Below are 27420 nucleotides of genomic sequence, written 5' to 3' on the forward strand. Positions count from 1 at the left end.
ATTAAGAAATTACATGGGAAAATAGTAATTACATAGTAATAAACTAAGACTTACTTGTTGTTTCCTAGCATTCAAATGACCAAAAAAAAAGCACACAAATGTCTTCCCAAATATATTTACTATATTTACAAATACCTCCACAAAATGTTAAAACTACCATGAATTAGATTAACAACATATCCACAATCTAATAAAGATGTTGTAACATTGCACAGTGCTCTGATAATTAATCAACATTTTGTTGCATTTTTACTACATATCTCATAGTAAGTTATATTGTTTAAAATATATATATATACTGAACAACAAAATAAATTCAACATTGCAACAATTTCAAAGATTTTACTGAGTTACAGTTTGGCTCAAATCTATCTCACACTTTACATATATTGTTGTTCAGTATTGATAGTGTTTTCCCAACTAATATAATAACACTTTTAATTTGACAAAAATAAAGAGAGAAGTAAGATACACAAGTGCTGGTTAACAACTTGTTACAGAAATATGATATTCTGAGGATCGATTTTTGTTTGATTAGTCAAAATCAGCCCAAATAAAAAATAAGATCATTTCAATTATTTTATTTAATTTGTGGAAATATTTAGTAAAATCTTCTAAATGTAAACACTCACTTCTACAGATGTCCTATACTACTTGTCCTCTGTCAACACATGGGAAAATGACAACATGGGACAACATTTTAATTGAACATAAAAAGCTAAAACAATTTTAAAATACATTTTTAAAAGCACTAACTGCTCATTACAGTACTATAACACACGCAACATCTGCACATACAGCGTACGTATTAACATACTGCCTTCATGGACGCATAGATGCGCGCACACACACACACACACACACACACACACACACACACACACACACACACACACACACCCTTCATACATATAAATAGATAACACACACACACAAGCACTCCATGGAACAGAATACACCTGAGGGTGAACATTATGCCACAACAGACTCGGAGGAAAAGATGTTTGGGTTAACAGTTTCACGAGTAGTCAGCAAATGATCCACTTTGAGGGGTTTACAGGCTGGCTACAGCTGAAACACACAGCAGCTGATTGTCATCCATCTCTCATTTCAGTGGCATCAGGGTCGTGTTCATTAGGGCACACCGTAGCAAAACATTTTGCAAAGGAAAACTGTAACAGGTATTTTCATTGGCTAATTTCAGGTGAGGCGTTTTCCTTTCTGTGTTCCATGACTTTGCCTACAACTCCAGCACCTGCGGAAAGCACCTGGATGTGCGTATGTTCTTCAGCTTTTGTAATTTCAGGTAGTACCGCCCAGTTTCACTACGTTAACTTCCGTTTTGGTGCCTAATGAACACAACCCTGATGCTGTCTGTGTTGGTTGGTCCATCAGACGAACAGCTCCTTGTTGACCCACATCAGGCTGCGTGTCTCGTTGGGCTTGCACTCGTACTCGATGCTGTTGAAACTGTTGCCTCCCTGGCAGTGGTCCCTCTTGTTGTAGTTGTAGTACTTCACCTGCCACACCACTTCAAAAGAGCCCACCTCTGGGAACTGCGAGGGAAAATATTTAGGTCTGTCAGAGTTAATCAGTTAACTCAAGTTAACGTTTTGTCATTTTAAGTGCACACATTTTTTTTTTCTTTTTTCGATTGTCTGAAAGAGCTCAAAATACACTGAAAATATCCCGAAATACATCATCTATACAGCTAAAAAAATAAAAAAATGCGATGTCAAAACAAGTTGACATTGAGGAGGTGTGACAGCCCTAAAAAAATTATACATTTACAGTGACATGTTAGTCATTTAGTACATTCATCTTAAGGTAACTAGGTGAGAGAACCACTTGTCACAGTTAGTACATTTCTACTCAATAAAGTAGCGAGCTATAAGCAAAGTCATGTCTAGTAAGAAAAGACAAATAATAATAATAATAATAATAATAATAATAAACAGACACACTGCTTCAGAGCTTTCCTCATAATTTGTATCATGAACAGTTGACACCTGATAATGAATATCCTACATGCGTAATGGGCTATAGGGATTGTTGTGAATGTGTTCGTATAGATCATGCATAGCCTGGTTTCCAGATCTGTTTGTGCTGTCTTGCCCCAACACCTATGGTCATGGCATGACGACGCCCATAGGAGTTGGCTATACCACACAAGCAGGTCTGGGACCAGGCTATATGATACAGATATCAAACAGATCTGGGACCAGGCTACATGATAGAGATATTAAACAGATCTGGGACCAGGCTATATGATACAGATCTGGGACCAGGCTATATGATACAGATATTAAACAGGTCTTGGACCAGGCTATATGATGCAGATATTAAACAGGTCTGGGACCAGGCTATACGATACAGAACTGGGACCAGGCTATATGATACAGAACTGGGACCAGGCTATATGATACAGATATCAAACAGATCTGGGACCAGGCTATATGATACAGAACTGGGACCAGGCTATATGATACAGAACTGGGACCAGGCTATATGATACAGAACTGGGACCAGGCTATATACAGATATACAGAACTGGGACCAGGCTATATGATACAGAACTGGGACCAGGCTATATGATACAGATATCAAACAGATCTGGGACCAGGCTATATGATACAGATCCGGGACCAGGCTATATGATACAGATATTAAACAGGTCTGGGACCAGGCTATATGATACAGATATTAAACAGGTCTGGGACCAGGCTATATGATACAGATATTAAACAGGTCTGGGACCAGGCTATATGATACAGATATCAAACAGATCTGGGACCAGGCTATATGATACAGATCTGGGACCAGGATCTGATACAGACATTAAACAGATCTGGGACCAGGCTAGATGATACAGATCCGGGACCAGGCTATATGATACAGAACTGGGACCAGGCTATATGATACAGATCTGGGACCAGGCTATATGATACAGATCTGGGACCAGGCTATATGATACAGATCTGGGACCAGGCTATATGATACAGAACTGGGACCAGGCTATACGATACAGAACTGGGACCAGGCTATATGATACAGAACTGGGACCAGGCTATATGATACAGATATCAAACAGATCTGGGACCAGGCTATATGATACAGACATTAAACAGATCTGGGACCAGGCTATATGCTACAGATCTGGGACCAGGCTATACGATACAGAACTGGGACCAGGCTATATGATACAGAACTGGGACCAGGCTATATGATACAGATATCAAACAGATCTGGGACCAGGCTATATGATACAGACATTAAACAGATCTGGGACCAGGCAGATACAGATCTGGGACCATATGATACAGACATTAAACAGATCTGGGACCAGGCTATATGATACAGATCTGGGACCAGGCTATATGATACAGAACTGGGACCAGGCTATATGATAGAGATATTAAACAGGTCTGGGACCAGGCTATATGATACAGATCTGGGACCAGGCTATATGATACAGAACTGGGACCAGGCTATATGATACAGATCTGGGACCAGGCTATATGAGAGATATTAAACAGGTCTGGGACCAGGCTATATGATACAGATCTGGGACCAGGCTATATGATACAGATATTAAACAGATCTGGGACCAGGCTATATGATACAGATCTGGGACCAGGCTATATGATACAGGTCTGGGACCAGGCTATATGATACAGATCTGGGACCAGGCTATATGATACAGAACTGGGACCAGATACAGCTATATGATACAGATCTGGGACCAGGCTATATGATACAGATATTAAACAGGTCTGGGACCAGGCTATATGATACAGATCTGGGACCAGGCTATATGATACAGATCTGGGACCAGTCTATATGATAGAGATATTAAACAGGTCTGTGACCAGGCTATATGATGTAGATATACAGAAATGAAGTCTCAAATAGCCACCTGCCCCTTTTAATAGGCAGGCAACGGCCCAGATTTCAGCAAATCAACGCCTGTTTCAAATTAACGCAGGGTCTAAATGAATTGTTTACGGGGTCAGCATTAATTATCATGAATTGTTTTGCCAGGTTTAATTTGTAACGTTAAATCATACAGTAATGACTCTAAAAAACGATGTCAATCATCTGTTTTTATCACCAGGAAGAAACTGCTAGCCATTGGCTGCTAAGAATGCTGGCAAGCAAAAAAAACTCAACAACTTCGGGAGTACAGACCCCAACAAATCGTCCGATCGCCCTCTAGTAACAAATGTAATAACAGTCAAAGAGGATACGTTTTTTTTTTACTAGAGGCATATTTTTTTTAAATTTTTTGTAATGTTTTATCTAGGTTTTTTTTTTATTTTTACAATAAACAAAAACATACATAAACAATGGACAACTTGTCATGGAAATAATTACATTTCCTATTACCATGTCAATTACGGTTTCTATGCATTTAGTTTTCCATGTGGGCCAATTTATCGATGGATTCTGAAAAGCTAAATGACCCAGTGTTCCTCTTTAGTGCATTTAACAATATATCGCAAGTAAAAGCCTTGGGTGGCGAGTTGATACAATTCCAAATCTGGAAGGTTAAAACCACCCTCAGATTTAGGGACATATTTCCAATTTATTCTATGAATTGTATTTGCCCATATGAAGTCTGTTATGGCCGAATATACTTTTTTAAAGAATGTCTTCACTGAGGTAATTGGTATTACCGAAAATAAATGGGAGCCATGCCATTCTAAATGGGAGCCATGCCATTCTAAATGAGAGCCATGCCATTCTAAATGGGAGCCATGCCATTCTAAATGAGAGCCATGCCATTCTAAATGGGAGCCATGCCATTCTAAATGGGAGCCATGCCATTCTAAATGGGAGCCATGCCATTCTAAATGAGAGCCATGCCATTCTAAATGGGAGCCCTGCCATTCTAAATGGGAGCCCTGCCATTCTAAATGGGAGCCATGCCATTCTAAATGGGAGCCATGCCATTCTAAATGGGAGCCATGCCATTCTAAATGGGAGCCATGCCATTCTAAATGGGAGCCATGCCATTCTAAATGGGAGCCATGCCATTCTAAATGGGAGCCATGCCATTCTAAATGGGAGCCCTGCCATTCTAAATGGGAGCCATGCCATTCTAAATGGGAGCCATGCCATTCTAAATGGGAGCCATGCCATTCTAAATGGGAGCCATGCCATTCTAAATGGGAGCCATGCCATTCTAAATGGGAGACATGCCATTCTAAATGGGAGACATGCCATTCTAAATGGGAGACATGCCATTCTAAATGGGAGACATGCCATTCTAAATGGGAGACATGCCATTCTAAATGGGAGACATGCCATTCTAAATGGGAGACATGCCATTCTAAATGGGAGACATGCCATTCTAAATGGGAGTTTATGCCATTCTAAATGGGAGATTGTTCCATTTAATGGGGTCTGCCTTTCAATTGGGAGACATGTCCATCATCTTTAATTTGTTTGCCATGTCATTATTAATGCATTCTAAATGGTATTTCATGCCATTTGGGGTCCATGCCAAAATGCTGGGATCATGCCATTCTTTTTAAATTTTATATCATGTCATTTTAAGTATGGGAGAAATATTTTTAATGGCAGACATTGCATTTTCAATATTAGTTTATTATAAAGGATACATGCCATTTAAATAGACATGCCATTACCAAATGGGATACATGCCACGTTTGGGTTCTGTCTATTTCTTTCTGCTAGTGGTTCAATTGCCAATGCAAACAGGAGGGGGGATAGATGACATCCTTGTCTCGTGCCCTTTTCTAAAGCTATTTCACTGGATAGTGTATTGTTTGTGTATATTTTTGGCTTATGTCTTATGAGGGCTGTGGACATCCCATGGATAATGGTCATAGTATGAATACATGGTTATTGTGTACATTACACATATAAAATACGTGAACATGTAGGCTGAGCAAACATTTAACAGAGAACACACAAAAAAAACACAAAGCAAATACTTCTTTGAACTGTGAAGTGCTATGCCTTTATAGGGCTTGAAGCTCCTTCTCCCTTTATTCTCAGACACATTTACACCCAATTCATACATCGATGGACCTACTCGTCCATTCTCCTTCATTCACATGCAGAACAACATATAACCTATGCATCCACACATCCATTCTCTCCATGGCCTCCTACACATAAGTCATATTCACCCTCCCATTCATATGCAGAACAACATATAACCTATGCATCCACACATCCATTCTCTCCCGGCCTCCTACACATAAGTCATATTCACCCTCCCATTCATATGCACAGACACACTTACACCCACACCCATCCATAGAACAGATATTAACATACAGTATCGGGGATGTGCATGAGCCTCCCAGTATAGATAGAGGCATACTAAGACAAACTAAACATTTTGACACAGTGTGTAAATGATAACACATTAGTGCAGGAAATTAAAAAATGTATTTTAAAATGCAGGAAGTGAATGCTGAAATTAAACAATTAACTATGCAAATGAGCAAAAATCTGGTTTAGCTCTAATAAACGGCTTTTGTGGTCAGTGATTTAAGCAAATAAATGCCCAAGCTAGTCATTGAAGTTTTAAGGTATTTGTAATGGGACTGGTGAACTGCTCTGAATTAACTTGTCTACTAGTTAATTGTTTGTCTACTAGTTATTTGTTTTGTTTACAAGTTAATTGTTTTGTCTACTAGTTAATAGTTTTGTCTGTATGTTAATTGTTTTGTCTACTAATTAATTGACCCTTCGCTAAGCCCCGCCCCAGAATTTTGGGCAACCAATCACAGCGCTCCAATGGATAACAAGCTCACAATTAAATCGCATGAAAGCCAGTGAGGGCTAAAGCAAAACAGAGTTTTCTTCCAAAAGTAAATGTTTAAATGGCTAAATAATTTAACAGTTTGTTCAATTATTTTCTACTGTACTTGCTAACAGGAGTAGTTGCTACTGTGATTCCTGAGCCTGTTAGAGAAGTTCTCTAATCCTAAATTATACTTGTGTTACATTGTTTGCAAGCTAAACTGCTTAGCTCTCAGTCTCATTGACCATCAAACGTTGCTAACGCTAGCTAGCCACTTAATATAACTTGTTTTGTCAAAATGTATTTTAGCTAGCTAAAATGAATACAACTTCCATCTGCTGTTGACATCAGGATACGATTTGAGAGCACTAATTATCTCCAAAGTGGTTATAGCGTTGACTACATGCAGGCATGGTGAATTGAGAGCCATTCAGTGGCTAGCTACACTATAAACGTATTGTTTACTAGGTTCCCGTGAAGTAATTGTAATGACAGTCCACCACAACACACCCAAGAGTTTTCTTATTAGCAAGGGGGTAGTCTGTGTTTCATTTCATTGTGTATTAGAAACACAATTTGAGATCTTTGTGAGGGGATTTCGCCAGTAGTTGAATGAGGAATTGGGCTTTCTGGGAAAATGTTGTTCGAGGTTGCAACAGTAACCAAGGCGGGGCGGGGCTTAGCGAAGGGTCAATTGTTTCGTCTACTTGTTCATAAAAATAAAAAAAAATGTAAAAGTCCTTTATGTCTGTAATCCCAGGAAGACGACACCCGTCGTCATGTCATAATTTGCCTTTATTACCTGCAAGCTGATCTGTACAGCTTGTCTGTCTCCACTCTTGGTGTGAGTCATGCCCTCTGTGTTGTAGACGCCAGTGTAGACTACAGACTGGGGGTCTCTAGACTTCTGCTCCAAGGGGAAGATGACTCCGCCTACACTCATAGTGCTGAGGACAGGACAGGACCATAACAGTTACATCACAGACAATACTTTGGTGACCGCTCGACTGGGGCAGGGGTTGGTGGGGGGGTGGATTGGTGATACTGGGGTTGTTTGACATTGTAGCCGACAGCGCAGGAGACTGTCGAATGACTGACCTACAAATCCCCTTGCATCATAAGTAACTAGTCATTATTATTTGTAGATGAATCAGTCAAAGGAACGGGTGGATGAAGGGGTGTGGATAGAGAGGTGAAAGATAGATAGATCAGTGTCATTTATCATTTCAGAATAAATGGAATGATAAATTACAAAGACAGGAATGAATAACCAAATACAGAAACACAATTTGAGTGCATGTTTATCCTACTACTGTAGAAAATGCACAAAAAAACTAGGTAGCCTTCAACCATGCTCGTCTCTGTCAAACATGCTGGAAGCCTAATGTCACACATGCAGGAGGCCAGGACAACAACCTCTTCCTCAACGTCAGCAATATAAAGGAGCTGATCCGGGACTACCGGAAACGGATGGCCGAGCACGCCCCCATTCACATCGACGGGGCTGTAGTGGAGCGGGTCGAGAGATTCAAGTTCCTAGGTGTCCACATCGCCAAGGACCTACTGTATCATGGTCCACTCCAAACACACCAACCCAGTTGTGTAGAGGGCAGGAGAACACATATCCATCCCCCCCTTCAAGAGGCTGAAAATATATGGCATGGACCCTTAGATCCTCAAAAACTACAGCTGAACCATTTAAAGCATATTGACTGGCCGTATCACCGCTTGGTATGGCAACTGCTTGGCATCTGACCGTAAAGCGCTAAAGAGGGTAGCAAGGAACGCCCTAAAAAATTGTCAAACTCAAGCCACCCAAATCATAGATTGTTCTCTGCTACCGCGAGGCAAGCGGTACCACATGGCAGGTATTTGACCAAAAGGCTCATAAACAGCGTCTACCTCCAAGCCATAAGACTGCTGCACAGTTGATCAAATGGCCACCTGGACTATTTGCGTATAACCCACTTTTTGTTGTTGTACTGACTCAATCAATACCCACACATACTACACTGACACTCCAACACACACATACTGCTGCTAATCTGTTTATTATCTATCTTGATGGCCGAGTCACTTTCACCCCTACATACATGTAGATATTACTTCAATTAACTAAATTACGTCGTACACCTGCACATTGACTCGGTACTGGTACTCATTGTATATTGCCTTGTTATTGTTATGCTATTGTGTTACTATTACATACAATTAGTTTAGCCAAATTGTCTTACTTTAACTCTGCATTGTTGGGAAATGGCTCGTAAGTAAAGCATTTCGAGGTGAAGTCTTAACGTTACACGTATTCGGCATGTGACAAATGAAATTAGAATTGAATCGGTAGTGGATTTGACACAATCTGGCAGCGACTTCTGTCTCCCTGCGCCTTCCGGACACAAACCTAAACCTAACCTTAACCAAACTGCTTAACCTTATGCATAACCCTTACCTCCAAAAACATATTCTTGTTCCTATACATTTGTAGTCTATGATATAGGCCTTGCCAATTTAGACTGCAGTTTGAACATCTAACGTTAGTGGGAACTCTAACCGCGCACTCTCGCACATAACTCCAACATCGAATCACAACCTCCTACGGCGTGTGTCTTATCAATGTTCTCAATGACCAATTTAATTAACCTATATATTTAATTAGATTAAAGCAGCGACATAATATCCACGGGTTGTGATATTTGCCAAGACAATGTGCCGAATCATATTATTCACACTATGAAAAACTGAGTTAGTTTAATAAAAACGGAGCAAAAACAGAAACGATGGACGGTGACAGAATATTGTTTTCCTCAACAGAGAAATTGTCACAATTTAACCTATTGAATTGGATAGACATTATATTGCCTGATGCGCGAGCGCCTGTAAACATTTCACCCCAACCATACTTACGTTGCCTCTGCAGCCCCAGGTTTGACAACCACTTCAATCTTGTACTTTGACCCCGTTAGCAATTTAATCGTCCTGGTTTGGTCAAATCTCCCACCGTCCGATTTGAAGAACACGGCACTGTTATTTGGTAGCATTTTCAATGAAATTCCGATCTTGACGATTGCGATAGCCATTCTTGTTGAGGTATGCGTTTGTGCTCAAATCCAATCCCACCTGGGTGAACGACAGAGGCGCAGATGTGAAACCGCGGCTGCACGCTGAATTCCAACAGAACGATTGATGTAGAATATTGTTGTGACGTGAAAGCACGGGTTTACAATGTCAAAACTCACGGCAGAAGGTAGAGCCTAAAGTAATTTTCACTGCCCTAGCGCGTAATCCCATGTACACACACATAATCCTCCTATACATGCAATCTAACGAGACAAAGATAAAATATTCGTTCTAAATAATAACGCGTTGTAGAGAAAAAACAAACCTGCATTTTCTTATAGTGCACTAGAGGACAGCCAGGCCCTGGGAGACCAGAGTGGACTAGAGGACAGCCAGGCCCTGGGAGACCAGAGTGGACTAGAGGACAGCCAGGCCCTGGGAGACCAGAGTGGACTAGAGGACAGCCAGGCCCTGGGAGACCAGAGTGGACTAGAGGACAGCCAGGCCCTGGGAGGCCAGAGTGGACTAGAGGACAGCCAGGCCCTGGGAGACCAGAGTGGACTAGAGGACAACCAGGCCCTGGGAGACCAGAGTGGACTAGAGGACAGCCAGGCCCTGGGAGACCAGAGTGGACTAGAGGACAGCCAGGCCCTGGGAGACCAGAGTGGACTAGAGGACAGCCAGGCCCTGGGAGACCAGAGTGGACTAGAGGACAGCCAGGCCCTGGGAGACCAGAGTGGACTAGAGGACAGCCAGGCCCTGGGAGACCAGAGTGGACTAGAGGACAGTCAGGCCCTGGGAGACCAGAGTGGACAAAAGAAAAGACCAGTGTTGAAAAATCTGCTCTTGTCGTCAATAAAACTGCTAAACATCCACCCAGGCTTTATTCAATAGTGACCTGAGCAGGGGAGACCTTTTCTGTACGCAGCCAGCATTGGACTCTCTTAGACACAAATACAAATACATTCTAGTTTATATAGGCAATGAACATCTGGTTTAGATCAGTATTAGCTTTTCTGCTGAGTTTTCTTGGCCAGCCTATCTATTATATAAGATATACATATAGGTGTCCAAGTAATATACAATACCCCCACCACCCCCAAGTCTTCTCCATGCTCTGAGGTACAGTAGTGTTTGGCCATAGATTTAGTTTCTTCATTTGTAGCATACATTTCTTCATTTGTAGCATACGTTTCTTCATTTGTAGCATACGTTTATCATTTGTAGCATACGTTTCTTCATTTGTAGCATACGTTTATCATTTGTAGCATATTTTCTTTATTTGTGGCATACGTTTCTTCATTTGTAGCATACGTTACGTTTATCATTTGTAGCATATGTTTATTATTTGTAGCATACGTTACATTTATCATCTGTAGCATACGTTTCTTCATTTGTAACAGTCGTTTCTTCATTTGTAACATTCGTTTCTTCATTTGTAGCATACGTTTCTTCATTTGTAGCATATGTTTCTTCATTTGTAGCATACGTTTATCATTTGTAACATACGTTTCTTCATTTGTAGCATACGTTTCTTCATTTGTAACATACGTTTATCATTTGTAACATACGTTTCTTCATTTGTAGCATACGTTTCTTCATTTGTAACATACGTTTCTTCATTTGTAACATACGTTTCTTCATTTGTAGCATACGTTTCTTCATTTGTAACATACGTTTCTTCATTTGTAACATACGTTTCTTCATTTGTAGCATACGTTTATCATTTGTAACATACGTTTCTTCATTTGTAGCATACGTTTCTTCATTTGTAACATACGTTTCTTCATTTGTAGCATACGTTTCTTCATTTGTAGCATACGTTTATCATTTGTAACATACGTTTCTTCATTTGTAGCATACGTTTATAATTTGTAGCATACGTTTCTTCATTTGTAGCATACGTTTCTTCATTTGTAGCATTATGTGAAGATTTATTTCCATAAATCTCCATGGTACAGAAGGGTGAGCTGACATTTTCCCTAACACTTTTGATTCGCTTCATGGTTTGTCAACTCGTGCACAATTAATCTGCGCTTCAGTCTGATCAACTGTAGCCTAATGAATACAACCACAGCTGCAGAGAGCCTAGAGAAGCCTATGCACTCTGGTCCCCTCTGACCAGGGGAAACGAAGCAGTAACATCATGTATTTATAGTCCAAGCTATGTATTTATAGTCTAAAATAGGCTTATTTATTTGTGTAAAGAGGAAAATGTGAATTTGATCAAATTTGGTTTATTTAGAAAACTCAGGGTGGCTAGGTGACCTAAACTCAGCAAAAAAAGAAATGTCCCTTTTTCAGGACCCTGTCTTTCAAAGATAATTTGTAAAAATCCAAATAACTTCACAGATCTTCATTGCAAAGGGTTTAAACACTGTCTCCCACGCTAGTTCCCTCAAAGCTCATCACTATGCTAAGGAACCTGGGATTAAACACCTCTCTCTGCAACTGGATCCTGGACATCCTGACGGGCACCCCAGGTGGTGAGGGTAGGTAGCAACACATCTGCCACGCTGATCCTCAACACTGGAGCTCCCCAGGGGTGCATGCTCAGTCCCCTCCTGTACTCCCTGTTCACTCACGACTCCAACACCATAATTTTCAGCTTGCTGACGACACAACAGTGGTAGGCCTGATCACCGACAACGACGAGACAGCCTATAGGGAGGAGGTCAGAGACCTGGCCGCGTGGTGCCAGAATAACAACATATCCCTCAACGTAACCAAGACTAAGGAGATGATTGTGGGCTACAGGAATTGGAGCACCGAGCACATCCCCATTCTCATCGACAGGACTGTAGTGGAGCAGGTTGAGAGCTTCAAATTCCTTGTTGTCCACATCATCAACAAACTAGAATAGTCCAAACACACCAAGACAGTTGTGAAGAGGGCACGACAAAGCCTATTCCCCAAAATGGATCAATTGAAAGCGTGGGTTCACAGCTCCAATCCAGATGTGTTGATCATTACTGAGACGTGGTTAAGGAAGAGTGTTTTGAATACTGATGTTAACCTTTCTGGCTATAAACTTTTTCGTCAAGTTCTTCCAAATGTGGGGGAGGGGCAATCTTTACCAAGGATCACCTTCAGTGCTCGGTTGTCTCCACCAAGTCTGTCCCCAAACAATTTGATTCGCTGGTTTTAAGCATTAAACGTTCAAATAACTCTTTGTTGACTGTTGTGGGGTGGTATCGTCCTCCATCAGCACCGGCCTGTACCCTACCTGCACCCTACCTGCACCCTACCTGCACCCTACTTGTACCCTACCTGTACCCTACCTGCACCCTACCTGTACCCTACCTGTACCCTACCTGCACCCTACCTGCACCCTACCTGTACCCTACCTGTACCCTACCTGTACCCTACCTGTACCCTAGCTGTACCCTAGCTGCCCTAAGCTCTCTCCTGGCCCCTTACACCAAGTGTGAATCTGTCCTGCTAGGTGACCTAAACTGGGACATGCTTAAACCACCTGACCAAATCCTAAAGCAATGTGACTCCCTAAATCTTTTTCTCAGATTATGACCAATCCCACAAGGTACTGTATGACTCCAAACACCAAGGAAATGCTGCTCTCCTCTCCTGTCTTTCTCACAAATATTCCTGATAGGTATCCGTCTGCTGTTTCCTGTAATGACCTTAGTGGGCACTGTTTTACAGCCTGTGTTCGTAATCGCTGCTCAGTGAAACGTCCGGTCCTGATTTGTCATAGACGCTTGCTAAAAAACTTGAATGAGCAAACCTTCCTTCATGAACTGGCCTCTGTAAAATGGTATAGAATCAGCTTGATCCCCTCTGTCGAAGACGCTTGGACCTTCTTTTTGATATTTTCAGTGGTATTGTTAACAAACATGCTCCCATAAAGAAAATGAGAATTAAAAACAGGTTCAGCCCCTGGTTCGACTGTGATCTTGCAGAGTTACTCCACCTGAAGAATTGCATTTGACAAAAGTTTCGGCACATCCATACTCAGGCTGACTGGCTATTGTTCAGGCAAATGAGAAATAAGTGCACTCAGGCTATCCGGAAGGCCAAAGTTAGTTACTTTAAGCAGCAGTTCTTTCTCTGTGGGTCGAACCCCAAGAAGTTCTGGAAACAGTTAAAGACCTGGAGAATAAACCCTCCTCCTCACTGCTGCCCATGTCCCTTAATGTTGATGATGTGGTTGTTACTGACAAGAAGGACATGGCTGAGCTCTTTGACCACCACTTCATTAAGTCCGGATTCCTATTCAACTCAGCCATGTCTCCTTGCCCGTCCAACATTTCCCCATCTCCCACCCCTTTTAATGTGACTAGCCCCGACGCTCCTCACTCTTTTTCCCCTGCCGCGCTACAAAGTTTCTCACTGAGTCAGTCTCATCCATTTATATGCAGATGATACAGTCTTATACTCAGCTGGCCCCTCCCAGGATTTTCTGTTAAACGCTCTATAACAAAGCTTTCTTAGTGTCCATCAATCTTTCTCTGCCCTTAACATTGAACACCTCCGAAACAAAGGTCATGTGGTTTGGTAAGAAGAATGCCCCTCTCCCCACCGGTGTGATTACTACCTCTGAGGGTTTAGAGCTTGAGGTAGTCACCTCATACAAGTACTTGGGAGTTGGGCTAGACGGTACACTGTCCTTCTCTCAGCACATATCAAAGCCGCAGGCTAAAGTTATATCTAGACTTGGTTTCCTCTATCGTAATCACTCCTCTTTCACCCCAGCTGCCAAACTAACCCTGATTCAGATGACCATCCTACCCATGCTAGATTACGGAGACATAATTTATAGATCGGCAGGTAAGGGTGCTCTCGAGCGGCTAGATGTTCTTTACCATTCGGCCATCAGATTTGCCACCAATGCTCCTTATAGGACACATCACTGCACTCTATACTCCTCTGTAAACTGGTCATCTCTGTATACCCGTCGCAAGACCCACTGGTTGATGCTTATTTATGAAACCCTCTTAGGCCTCAGTCCCCCCAGTCTCAGATATCTACTGCAGCCCTCATCAATCACATTCAACACCCGTTCTGCCAGTCACATTCTGTTAAAGATCCCCAAAGCTCACACATCCCTGGGTCGCTCCTCTTTTCAGTTCACTGCAGCTATCGACTGGAACGAGCTGAAACAAACACTCAAACTGGACAGTTTTATCTCTTCATTCAAAGACTCAATCATGGACACTCTTACTGACAGTTGTGGCTGCTTTGCGTGATGTATTGTTGTCTCTACCTTCTTGCCCTTTGTGCTGTTGTCTGTGACCCATAATGTTTGTACCCTGTTTTGTGCTGTTACCAAGTTGTGCTGCTGCCATGTTGTGCTGCTACCATGTTGTGTTGCTACCATGTTGTGCTGCTACCATGTGTTGCTACCATGTTGTTCTGCTACCATGTGTTGCTACCATGCTGTCATGTTATGTTGCTACCATGTTGTGTTGCTGCCATGTTATGTTGCTACCATGTTGTGCTGCTACCATGATGTGCTGCTACCATGTTGTGCTGCTACCATGTGTTGCTGTCATGTTATGTTGCTACCATGTTGTGCTGCTGCCATGTTGTGTTGCTACCAAGTTTTTGTCATGTTGTTACCACGCTGTGTTGTCATGTGTTGCTGCCATGCTGTGTTGTCATCTTAGGTCTCTCTTTATGTAGTTTTGTTTCTCTTGTCGTGATGTGTATTTTGTCCTGAATCTTTATTACATTTATTAGTATTTTTAATCCCAAACCCCGCCCCCGCCCCCGTCCCAGCAGGAGGCCTTTTGCCTTTTGGTAGGCCGTCATTGTAAATCAGAATTTGTTCTTCACTGTTAAATAAAAGGTTAAATAAAAATAAAATAAAAATACAAAAATCATTATGAATTATTAGAGAAAACTGATCCTAGATCAGCACTTGTACAGTACTCTGAGAGTCTTTGTGAAAACGGGCCCATTTGGGATTAAGGGGCCATCATGTTGTCATCCTAATATTAGTTCTGCAAAAGATCTTTCATTGACATGAAAATCTGCAATTTCATTTACATTTACATTTAAGTCATTTAGCAGACGCTCTTATCCAGAGCGACTTACAAATTGGTGCATACACCTTATGACAACCAGTGGAACAGCCACTTGCATCTAAATCTTGTTGGGGGGAGAAGGGGGGTGAGAAGGATTACTTACCCTTACTTACCCTATCCTAGGTATTCCTTGATAATAGTTTGAGTTACGTGTGTAGCTCATTATAGTATTCTGCACTGGGATTTCAGAAGATCTTTTAACTAAGTGATTAGTTGATCTGGGTTCATGAACACTATCGTGTGTGTACTATATCACACATGACACACCAAAGCTTCTCCATTCTGTGTGGCCAGTCTGGTCATAGTAGACAGCAATACTGCATGGAAACTATATTGACTCGACCCTTAAAAATAATACCAATGTTATTTTCTTATTGCATTGTGAATGAATATTTTTTAAGAGGATAAGGCCTCTGAGATTATTACTCTGGTTGGAGTAGGCAGAGATATTGTACTGTTACGATACAAGGTGAGAGAGACAGTTCCTCTATTTGGGGTTCTTTAATGTTGATTGTAGATTAACAAATTATCACACTTCTGTGCAGTTAGCACTCAGCTATGATTATCCAATGAACTACCCATTTATCACTACACGACGTGGTCTGGAAATATTAAACATGAATACAATGGCATCACTACTATGAAAGACATTTAATTTAGCAATAACAAAACGAGATACAGCTCTGTTATAATAATAAAATGACTGAAACGAAAAAATACAGGTAGCTAAGGAACAACAAGACTAGCCAGCTAACAATTATGGGCGAAAATATAGCTAACATAGAAACGAGATACAAAGCATGCTACATGCTGAAACAATGACGACAATCATTTATAAACAGTTAGAAAATAATAATGCAAAAAAAAAAAAAAGCTGATATTTCGGTCACGGGGCGGCAGCGAGCCTATAGTGGTCAGAGCACTACGGGATTGAATCCCCGAGTTGACAAGGTACAAATCTGTCGTTTTGAACAAGGCATTTAACACACTGTTCCCCGGTACGCCGCCATTGTAAATAAGAATGAGTTTTTAACCTACTTGCCTAGTTAAATAATGGTTCAATGACCAGCTGCACTTGCAGGTTTGCGCTAGCTGTGACGTCATCATTCACTCTTAAATGGACCTATTATATATTTTATAGATGATGTTCCATCATCTATTTTATTTTGTGGTCAATAGATGACATATTTAATTATTTGCAGAGTATATCGTTATTGGAATTGATTTGAAATGAATCTCAATTCTCTTGAATGCAAAGAATAATATGTAACCCCCTGGTTAATTTTAGCTCAGACTGCACTGTGGTCAACATTGTTGTATGTGTGACATATTTTAAGACAGGCAGCAAGCGGTTTGTTTTTTCTCAACTGTCATCCAAACTGTCTTGTACTGCTGGTGAGTGAGTAGGCCGAATTACTGTTGTAAAAGATCGACAACAATAGTTTTAGAAAAGGGACTGAAATCGTTTTTCCGAGGGATATATTATTTAAAATAAAAGTGATTTTAAACTATTTGACAATGACACCAATTGTAACTGGGAAAAATGTGTTCCTATAATTCTTGAGGATTTAATTTGAGGATTTATTTTAGGACCAATTGCGCCATCTAGTGCACATTCACAGCTAGTGTCTTTGAATGCAATTCCCCAAAAATATATATATTTTTTGTTAGTATTTAGTTTTTTGTTGTTATTTTGACTATTATTTTATTCATTTATATTATATTTTTTTTATTATCCTATTTTTCTAATTTATATATATTTTTTGTGTATTTAAACAAAAAAAAAATATATATACATACATTTATTTATCTTTAACATTTTTTGCAATTCCGTATATCTGGTTTGGGGAAATTTCGAAATAACAGAAGCCCCAATGTAATGTATCAAGGCGGTATTGCAGCCCAAATGTTGCCAAAAGGCTCGCCCATTGAAACACCATAAAAAGGTGCTACTTTTTTTTAATGCAGTTCAAAATATGGGTTCAATATTTCTCCCCTGGTGTACTGTATGTGAGAGTACTCCTGCCTCCACCTGAGGCCCTGGCTTTCATGGTGCAGGGATGCAGGGAGAGGTGTTCTCAGGTTAGGGTTGGGATGACTGGCCATTGAAGGTGCCTGATGGCAGACAGACAACATCCTGGAAATCTCAATCTCTATTCAGTAGTATTCAAATTTGTTGGTAGAGCATGGCACCTTGCAACACCAGGGTTGTAAGGTTTACTTTCTGGGGCCACCCATATTAAAATGTATGCACACGTACTACTTACTGTACATCGCTTTGGATAAAAGCATCTGAGGTCTGGGATTGGGCCAATAGTGGCCTTGGCAGATTAGAATTCTATTGTTCATTCACAAGCTAATCAGGGTAAAGGAGTCTCCACCTCCTATAGTCGTCTGATTTATGAAAAAAAAAGAGAGCTCCAATAAACAAAACTTAATTGCACCATTGTTGATGAGTAAATTGTGCCAAAGTCCTGCCCTACCTTCTTCGAACAACAGGCCAACTGTCGTCAACTTGAAAGACTTGGGTTTTTGTTGGGTTGTTTTTTTTCATGGTGTGTTTCTGAGGGAGGGGAAGGCTTGCAGCAACTAGATTGTCATGTGGTCGTCATGCTGGTTGAGAGTGATACTCCCTCTTAAAAATACATTTTGTTGTAGCCTACTACTGTATTCCTATTTCCCAACCCCTGACTGAACTGGCTACTGGAGGGCTGCTGGTGTTAGGTTATTACCACCATCCACTACCGTTGTGCTCTTGAGCAAGGCACTTAACCCCAAAAATAGCTCTTCATTCAGCGGCTGACCCTGTTGCTCACAACATAGAAGACACATTTTCGAAGGCAAAAAAAACAAATTTCTGTTCTAACCAAGTGTCTGTGGTACTGGGTGGTGTCTGTGCTACTGGTTGGTGTCTGTGACTGTGGGTGGTGTCTGTGGTACTGGGGGGTGTCTGTGACTGTGGGTGGTGTCTGTGACCGTGGGTGGTGTCTGTGGTACTGGGTGGTGTCTGTGGTACTGGGTGGTGTCTGTGACCGTGGGTGGTGTCTGTGTACTGGGTGGTGTCTGTGGTACTGGATGGTGTCTGTGACCCTGGGTGGTGTCTGTGGTAGTGGGTGGTGTCTATGACCCTGGGTGGTGTCTGTGGTAGTGGGTGGTGTCTATGACCCTGGGTGGTGTCTGTGGTACTGGGTGGTGTCTGTGGTACTGGGTGGAGTCTATGACCCTGGGTGGTGTCTGTGACCGTGGGTGGTGTCTGTGGTACTGGGTGGTGTCTGTGACCGTGGGTGGTGTCTGTGGTACTGGGTGGTGTGTACTGGGTGGTGGTGACCTGTGACCGTGGGTGGTGTCTGTGGTACTGGGTGGTGTCTGTGACCGTGGGTGGTGTCTGTGGTACTGGGTGGTGTCTGTGACTGTGGGTGGTGTCTGTGGTACTGGGTGGTGTCTGTGACCCTGGGTGGTGTCTGTGGTACTGGGTAGGGGTGGTGTCTGTGACCCTGGGTGGTGTCGGTGGTACTGGGTGGCTGTCTGAACCCTGGGTGGTGTCTGTGGTAGTGGGTAAATACTGGGTGGTGTCTGTGACCGTGGGTGGTGTTAAATCTTCAGTCTAGATTGACCGTGGGTGGTGTCAATGTGGCCTGGGTGGTTCAAACTGGGTGGGGTGATTTCCCTGGGTGGTGTCGGTGGCCTGCTGAAATAAATAGTCTATGTCAAATCTTCATATTGCTCCAATGTATCATCCCTTTGTTTCTTCTACCTGTAGATGTGTGCCAAGTGGCCCCCAATTAACTTGTGTAATGTGTATGATTCAGCGACCTTCAACCTGGGTAATATAGCAAGAAAAGCATAACGACTAGCAAGTCGGCCCATTTACTAGTATTGACCCTGCAAAAACGAAACCACGTGCCTCAGTAATCACTCACCACTATCATCCTGGTTATCATCCTGGTTATCATCTATGCTTTTGAAGCATGTGAGCCAACGTCAACGGAGTTGTTGCATAGAGGGTTGTCTCCCTGTTTCAGAAAGGTGTTATAAAAGACAAGAGCACACATTCTCCTCCTTCAGTAGACTCATCATTCATTCTACTAACGCTATAGCTCAGGAACAGAACTAGTGGTGAGTACCAATCAACTTTATCGTTGTTCATGATATAAATATAATTTGTGCCTTTTGTGAAGGTGTTTGTTCTTAAGTACAGATTGTTCACACTTCACCTCCTCACCTGGGATTTGAACTAACAACCTCTTGGTTGAAGGAATTCCAATCTTCCTGCAATGCTACTATGTCAGTCTACACCATACCTGTGTTAATTCCTACACTTTGCACTTCAAAGTAAATCTCAGCTCTGTTAAAAATACTATATATTTATCATTATGATTCAGTAATACCATTAAAACACAATAAATATGCCCTACCAACATTAGATAACGATACAAAAAAACACTCAAATTACTGAAATAAGTTAATTCAATCATAGCATAAATAACAGCAGGGTTGTCCTAGACTAAAAAAATTAAAAAGTAGTCTGTTCTTTCGACCAATCGAAACGTGTATTTTTCCATATTTGGAGACAACCTTTCTTTTCAGAAAATCAACTATATATGCATTGAGCTTGTCTGATGCTTTAAGCTCACTGTTTGATGAAATAAGACACACATTAGTTAACCAGAAGAAGATAAAACGTAATCTGTCTAGGCGATCTCCGCCCACTTCCACTGGCTTTCTCAGATTCTGCCATTACACTCCTAAAGCTGCAGGTAATAGGTTAAAGGGCGAGTCGGCCTGCCAATTGATCTCACCATTTCTACTGATCTTCGTGCCAGTTATGGTTTTCACATGCACCTTTTCGTGGAAAAGTTTCATTTCATTTATAATAAGGTCTTTGTATCTCAAAATCATTAAATTATATGATACAAACCTAAAAAGTCACTTCTATTGCCATTGCCAACAATGTGAAAATAGCCCATAAAGCCAACAAATAAAAACATTGCAGCCTGCAGGTAGAAAATATCCTGATAAAAATAAATAATCTATACATTTACCAGACACTCTTGTCGAGAGCAATTTACAGTAGTGACGGCATACATTTGTATACTTTTTTCATACTGGTCCCCCATGGGAATTGAACCCACAACCCTGGTGCCATACTCTACCAACTAAGCTACACAATTGGTAGCGCATGTCCTGTCTGCAACAAACTTTTAAAAAATGTGTCAACTATTAACTTGGCTCTGCCTGAAGCTCCTAGCAACATTGTGTAAAATATTCTGGGCCTTCAGATTTTCCTGAGCCAGTGAGCTCTGGACAGACACAGCTGTAGGCTATTTGCACAAGGGATAAGAAGAAATCAGACAGGCCTATTTTATGACGTTTCCACTGGATCAGAGCATGGCATTGTTCCCTTTCACGCTGAGTGGTTATTGAAAAGGAGAGAGCTGGAAAGATTTTTCAAAGACATTTAGAATTACTACAGTAATTCCTCAATGTATGTAAAAACAGACTTTGTTTGCTTGCTCTTTGAAGTGAAGAAAACAGTACTTTGAGAAGCTCCACAGCTCATTAGTGGTGGTGCATTAAGCCAATCAGAAATACTATCAGATCTCCAAATGGGCACATTTACATGCCAGGTAGCCTATAGGTCTACTTCCATGTGTAATCAGGTGCGAGTCCTTACTCAATGTTGACAGGAGCGCTCCAAACAGAAGACAATGACTAAACTGACTAAACTTGTAAATGGAATGAAATACGCCAAAACCTGTTTCTCACAAGTATACAGTTGAAGTCGGAAGTTTACATACACTAAAACTCGTTTTTCAACCACTCCACAAATTTCTTGTTAACAAACTATAGTTTTGGCAAGTCGGTTAGGTCATCTACTTTGTGCATGAAACAAGTCATTTTCCCAACAATTGTTTATATATAGATTATTTCACTTATAATTCACTGTATCACAATTCCAGTGGGTCAGAAGTTTACATACACTAAGTTGACTGTGCCTTTAAACAGCTTGGGAAATTCCAGAAATGATGTCATGGCTTTAGAAGCTTCTGATAGGCCAATTTACATAATTTGAGTCAATTGGAGGTGTACCTGTGGATGTACTTCAAAGGTATACCTTCAAACTCAGTGCCTCTTTGCTTGACATCATGGGAAAATCAAAAGAAATCAGCCAAGACCTCAGAAAAAAAAGTCTGGTTCATCCTTGGGAGCAATTTCCAAACGCCTGAAGGTACCACATTCATCTGTATAAACAATAGTATGCAAGTATAAACACCATGGGACCACGCAGCCGTCATACTGCTCAGGAAGGAGACGTGTTCTGTCTCCTAGAGGTGAACGTACTTTGGTGCAAAAAGTGCAAATCAATCCCAGAACAACAGCAAAGGACCTTGTGAAGATGCTGGAGGAAACAGATACAAAAGTATCTATATCCACAGTAAAACAAGTCCTATATCGACATAACCTGAAAAGCCGCTCAGCAAGGAAGAAAACACTGCTCCAAAACCGCCATAAAAAAGATTACAGTTTGGAACTGACCAGACTTGTGGAGGTCTACAATTATTTTTCTCGGCTGATTTGTTTTTGATTTCCCATTGGAATTGTGATACAGTGATTAATAAGTGCAATAATCTGTCTGTAAACAATTGTTGGGAACATTGCTTGTGTCATGCAGAAAGTAGATGACCTAACCGACTTGCCAAAACTATAGTTTGTTAACAAGACATTTGTGTAGTGGTTGAAAATGAGTTTTAATGACTCCAACCTAAGTGTATGTAAACTTCCGATTTCAACTGTATATATATATATAGAGATAGATATTAAAGCCTTGTCTACTTCTAAAGGAATTAATGCTGTACGGTAACTGCCTAGACTGCAGTCACTACCCCTGTTACATACCAAATGATGATGACAAGAAAGACTGTTAGGCAATGACCGAAGGACAATGCACAGTACGTTCAGGGAAATATGAGTGGATTCAGAAGTACAAATGGGTCTCTAAAATTGATAAGAGAAAATCGGACAATGGATGACATGAAAGAAAAGTACCAGAATGCTGCAAAGGCTAAGATGTCATTTAAAAAAAAAATCTAATGACATTTTATTTGTCACATGAATACAACAGATGGAATGCTTACTGTGAAATGCTTTCTTACAAGCCCTTAACCAACAATACTTTAAGAAGTTAAGAAAAATGTTAAATGTTAAACAGCAGCAGTTAAATAACAATAGCGATATGTACAAGTAGGTAGAGTTGAAGTGACTATGCATACGAGCAGCAGTGTAAAAGAGGGGTCTGGGTAGCCCTTTGATTGGCTGTTCAGGAGTCTTATGGCTTGGGGGTTGAAGCTGTTAAATCGCAAATCTAGAAGAGGAGTATGAAGATCTGTAGGATGTAGTACCGTCTCTTATTGAGGAATCAGCAAAGTATTTAGATCGCTTCGAAGCCCAACCCACTCTCCAATGCAGAGGACATCGATCTGCTCATCCAATGTGAGCCGACAGAGGCCAAACCAGGCTTCTGGCTCGTACTGAAGGTGAGCAGACAGAGGCCAAACCAGGCTTCTGGCTCGTACTGAAGGTGAGCGGACAGAGGCCAAACCAGGCTTCTGGCTCGTACTGAAGGTGAGCGGACAGAGGCCAAACCAGGCTTCTGGCTCGTACTGAAGGTGAGCGGACAGAGGCCAAACCAGGCTTCTGGCTCGTACTGAAGGTGAGCAGACAGAGGCCAAACCAGGCTTCTGGCTCGTACTGAAGGTACTGAAGGTGAGCAGACAGAGGCCAAACCAGGCTTCTGGCTCGTACTGAAGGTGAGCGGACAGAGGCCAAACCAGTACGGACAGAGGCCAAACCAGGCTTCTGGCTCGTACTGAAGGTGAGCGGACAGAGGCCAAACCAGGCTTCTGGCTCGTACTGAAGGTGAGCAGACAGAGGCCAAACCAGGCTTCTGGCTCGTACTCCGTCACTGGAAAATATAAAGGAGCAAGCAAGAATAATTTCAAAAGGTGGCCAACGGAGAAATCCTCTTACCAGGAGAGAGAAAGATATACATGGAAAAACAAGAGAGAATGGAAATAAAGGAATCAAAAAGAATAAGGACAGAGTGTTCACACATGTAGATATTGATTGTGTTGTGTGTGTTTGGTCCGTATTGGATGGTGCCGGTAAAGTGTTTTTAGGATTACAAAAGGCAGTCCAGTCGAAGATCATTTACAACACAGAGATTGATCCCCTCCAAAACAACTAAAAAAAGGTGATAAATTACTTTGCTGGAAAATGATAAATCATTTAAATTGGGTTGAATACAAAAAGGTGAGAGTGTGACAGAACTTTTACACTGAAAAAAGTATGAAATTCCTTTTTTTGCTAACTTTTGCTGTTAAATCATGCCTGTAATATTTAGCATTTGGCTACAAGAGATGTGGAATCTATTCACAGATCATGTGTGGCTTTCTATATGCTCCGAGATAATGTTCTGCAACATATACATAATAATAATAACGTTCAAATCTTTTGATATCCCTTTTATCCCTTATCTTTACTCAAGGAGGTTGCAGTGTGCTCCTTCAGAACCATGTCGTCAGGCGAACCCAGAGCCAAGAAAATTAAGAAAACCCCAGAGGGGAAAACTCCAGAGAGGAACACTCCCAAGAGGAACACCCCCAAGAGGTACACTCCCAAGAGGAACACTCCCAAGTGGAACACTCCCAAGAGGAACACTCCCAAGAGGAACACTCCCAAGAGGAAAATTCCAGAGAGGAAAACCCTGACCAAACTCCGCCCTAATTCTCTATTCGGGATGGGCAACCCCCTTCTGGACATCTCAGCCGTTGTGGACCAGGACTTCCTGGAGAAGTACGGTTTGAAGTCAAACGACCAGATTCTGGCGGAGGACAAGCACAAAGCATTGTTTGAAGAGATTTTCAAGTTTAAAGTAGAGTATCATGCCGGAGGATCTACTCAGAACTCTATAAAGGTCGCCCAGTGGATGATCCAGGAGCCCCACAAGGTGTGTACATTCTTCGGCTGTATCGGGAAGGACAAGTTTGGGGAGATTCTGAAGCAGAAGGCAATGGAGGTCCACGTGGACGCCCACTACTATGAGCAGACAGAAGAACCTACAGGGACCTGCGCCGTGTGCATCACCGGGGACAACAGGTCTATGGTAGCCAATCTAGCAGCCGCTAACTATTATAAGAAGGACGAACATCTGGACTTGAAGGAGAACTGGAAACTGGTGGAGAAAGCCAAGGTCTTTTATATCGCTGGCTTCTTCCTGACGGTGTCTCTGGAGTCCATCTTGAAAGTGGCCAAACACGCATTTGAGAACAACAAGCTGTTCACTCTGAACCTCTCCGCTCCCTTCATCTGCCAGTACTTCAAAGATGCCCTCATGGAGGTCATGCCCTACGTAGACGTGCTGTTCGGCAATGAGACGGAGGCAGCCACGTTTTCAAAAGAGCAAGGCTTTGAGACAGAGGACATTAAGGAGATTGCTAAGAAGGCCCAGACTCTGCCCAGAGTCAACAAGAAGAGGCAGAGAATCGTTGTCTTTACTCAGGGGAAGGACGAAACCATCACGACCAAAGGAGGTGACAAGCTGGAGACGTTCAAAGTTCTGCAGATTGAGCAGAAGGACATTGTGGACACAAATGGTGCCGGTGATGCCTTTGTAGGAGGATTCCTGTCAGAGTTGGTCCAGGATAAGACATTGGAACAATGTGTGAAAGCAGGACACTACGCTGCCAACGTCACCATCAGACAAACAGGATGCACCTTCCCTCACAAACCAGACTTCCACTGGTGACCTTTAACCTTAACCTCTGACCCCTAAGCGATCCACCCTGACCCTCACCATCCCAACTAACCGAACCAGGGCCCCCCCCGTCCCTTATTTTTTTATAATCATCCATCCATGCTTTCATCCAATTCATCCCTCCTTCACTTGACTTTCTGCAACCAGACTTCTGTGCCTGTTCTTCTTGTCCTTCACTAGGTGGCTTGGGCCACACCCACACCCGATCTGATTATACTGACGTTCTACTGCCTCCATTAGTGACTCGGCTCAAGTCAACTGCCCTTTGTAGACTCAGTCAGCCTGATGGCACTTACTTAATACTTCCTGATTCACAGTTAGAGATGCTATAAAGGCTTTGTATAATTTCAGACTGTAGTTTTCAAAACGTGTCCCTGAAAATTGTGCACAATTGTGTACAACGTCACCCATTTCGTGTGATATGTTACGTCTTGAATTTTCATTTTCTTTCTTCATATGGTACGTTACGAATTTGTTAGTGTTTAAGATCCCGTTCAATCTCTTCAACTGTAGTAAAGCCTCTCATTTAGGTGTCATGTTTACACACATAGCAGGTTGCTGTTGGAAACAGACTGTTGTCCAGTCTTCTCCATGGGGACCGAGCTAAAGCCAAGTTAGTGAGCCAGGTTAGGGAACGGGTTAGGGACACGGTTAAGGTTGGTTAGGGATGGGTGGAATACTGCCATTTGACGGAGGAGGTTTCTGTTGAGAAGGTGGGAGATCATTTCTAGTGAAGCAGCTCGATATAGATAGTAGAGACCGAATGCAACTGTTTTTATATGAATATCAAATCATTTCTGGGTAACAAATACGTACCTTACTAGCTCGGTTTCCATCCAATTGGTGACAGATGTTCATGTGAATATTCCGCAGCATAAAGACAGTATGAGCATTTCCCCACCAGTGGTGCGTTTTCACCAGAATTACTTGTTGAGGACAAAATCAGTGCGTGATGACATAGTGCAGTGTTTCCCAACCCTGGTCCTTCAGTACCCCCAACAGACCACAAGACCGATCCTCCAGTACCCCCAACAGACCACAAGACCGGTCCTCCAGTACCCCCAACAGACCACAAGACCGGTCCTCCAGTACCCCCAGAGTACCCCCAACAGTACACAGGACCGGTCCTCCAGTCCTAGACAGGACCAGTAACAGTAAACAGGACCCCCAGTCCTCCAGTACCCCCAACAGTACACAGGACCGGTCCTCCAGTACCCCCAACAGTAGACAGGACCAGTCCTCCAGTACCCCAGTAAACAACAGACCACAGGACCAGTCCTCCAGTACCCCCAACAGAGACAGGACCAGTCCTCCAGTACCCCCAACAGTAAACAGGACCAGTCCTCCAGTACCCCCAACAGTAGACAGGACCAGTCCTCCAGTACCCCCAGTAGACAGGACCAGTCCTCCAGTACCCCCAACAGTAGACAGGACCAGTCCTCCAGTACCCCAACAGTACACCCCCAACAGTAGACCAGTCCTCCAGTACCCCCCAGTACCCTCAACAGTACCAGTCCCCCCAGTAGACAGGACCAGTCCTCCAGTAGACAGGACCAGTCCTCCAGAACCCCCAACAGTAGACAGAACCAGTCCTCCAGTACCCCCAACAGTAGTACCCCAACAGTAGACAGGACCAGTCCTCCAGACACAGACAGGACCAGTCCTCCAGTACCCCCAACAGTAGACAGGACCAGTCCTCCAGTACCCCCAACAGTACACAG

The 27420-nt window shown here is 42.3% G+C and overlaps 2 protein-coding genes across 3 annotated transcripts; one reads left to right on the forward strand and one right to left on the reverse strand.

Moving 5' to 3' along the window:
* Positions 1-16: 16 nt before the first annotated feature.
* cnrip1b (cannabinoid receptor interacting protein 1b) lies at positions 17-9989 on the reverse strand. Its single transcript, XM_035753808.2, has 3 exons — positions 9686-9989; positions 7584-7728; positions 17-1556 (listed from the first exon to the last, which is right to left on the reverse strand). The coding sequence occupies exons 1-3, from the start codon at positions 9856-9858 to the stop codon at positions 1392-1394; spliced, it is 483 nt and encodes a 160-aa protein (XP_035609701.1). The 5' UTR covers positions 9859-9989; the 3' UTR covers positions 17-1391.
* Positions 9990-19774: 9785 nt separating this feature from the next.
* Positions 19775-26827, forward strand: LOC118369436 (adenosine kinase-like). 2 transcript variants are annotated; one of them, XM_035753817.2, is made up of 2 exons: positions 19775-20001; positions 24431-26827. In XM_035753817.2, exon 2 carries the CDS (start codon positions 24458-24460, stop codon positions 25688-25690), a length of 1233 nt encoding a protein of 410 aa, XP_035609710.1. In that variant the 5' UTR covers positions 19775-20001; positions 24431-24457; the 3' UTR covers positions 25691-26827. The 2 variants fall into 2 exon arrangements, with proteins under 2 accessions (XP_035609710.1, XP_052350116.1); XM_052494156.1 differs by lacking the exon at positions 19775-20001 and adding an exon at positions 23408-23640 and having other exon boundaries at positions 23803-26827.
* Positions 26828-27420: the final 593 nt, after the last annotated feature.

Source organism: Oncorhynchus keta, chromosome 3 (genome assembly GCF_023373465.1).
Source record: "Oncorhynchus keta strain PuntledgeMale-10-30-2019 chromosome 3, Oket_V2, whole genome shotgun sequence".
NCBI classification, from domain to species: domain Eukaryota; kingdom Metazoa; phylum Chordata; class Actinopteri; order Salmoniformes; family Salmonidae; genus Oncorhynchus; species Oncorhynchus keta.

Coding starts and splice junctions, on each gene's coding strand:
- cnrip1b (XM_035753808.2), bottom strand. CDS start 9,858: ATGGCTATCGCAATCGTCAAGATCGGAATTTCATTGAAAATGCTACCA. Junction 7,729..9,685: donor CCTGGGGCTGCAGAGGCAAC/GTAAGTATGGTT, acceptor TCCTGTCCTCAG/CACTATGAGTGTAGGCGGAG. Junction 1,557..7,583: donor CTGTACAGATCAGCTTGCAG/GTAATAAAGGCA, acceptor TTTCCCTCGCAG/TTCCCAGAGGTGGGCTCTTT.
- LOC118369436 (XM_035753817.2), top strand. CDS start 24,458: ATGTCGTCAGGCGAACCCAGAGCCAAGAAAATTAAGAAAACCCCAGAG.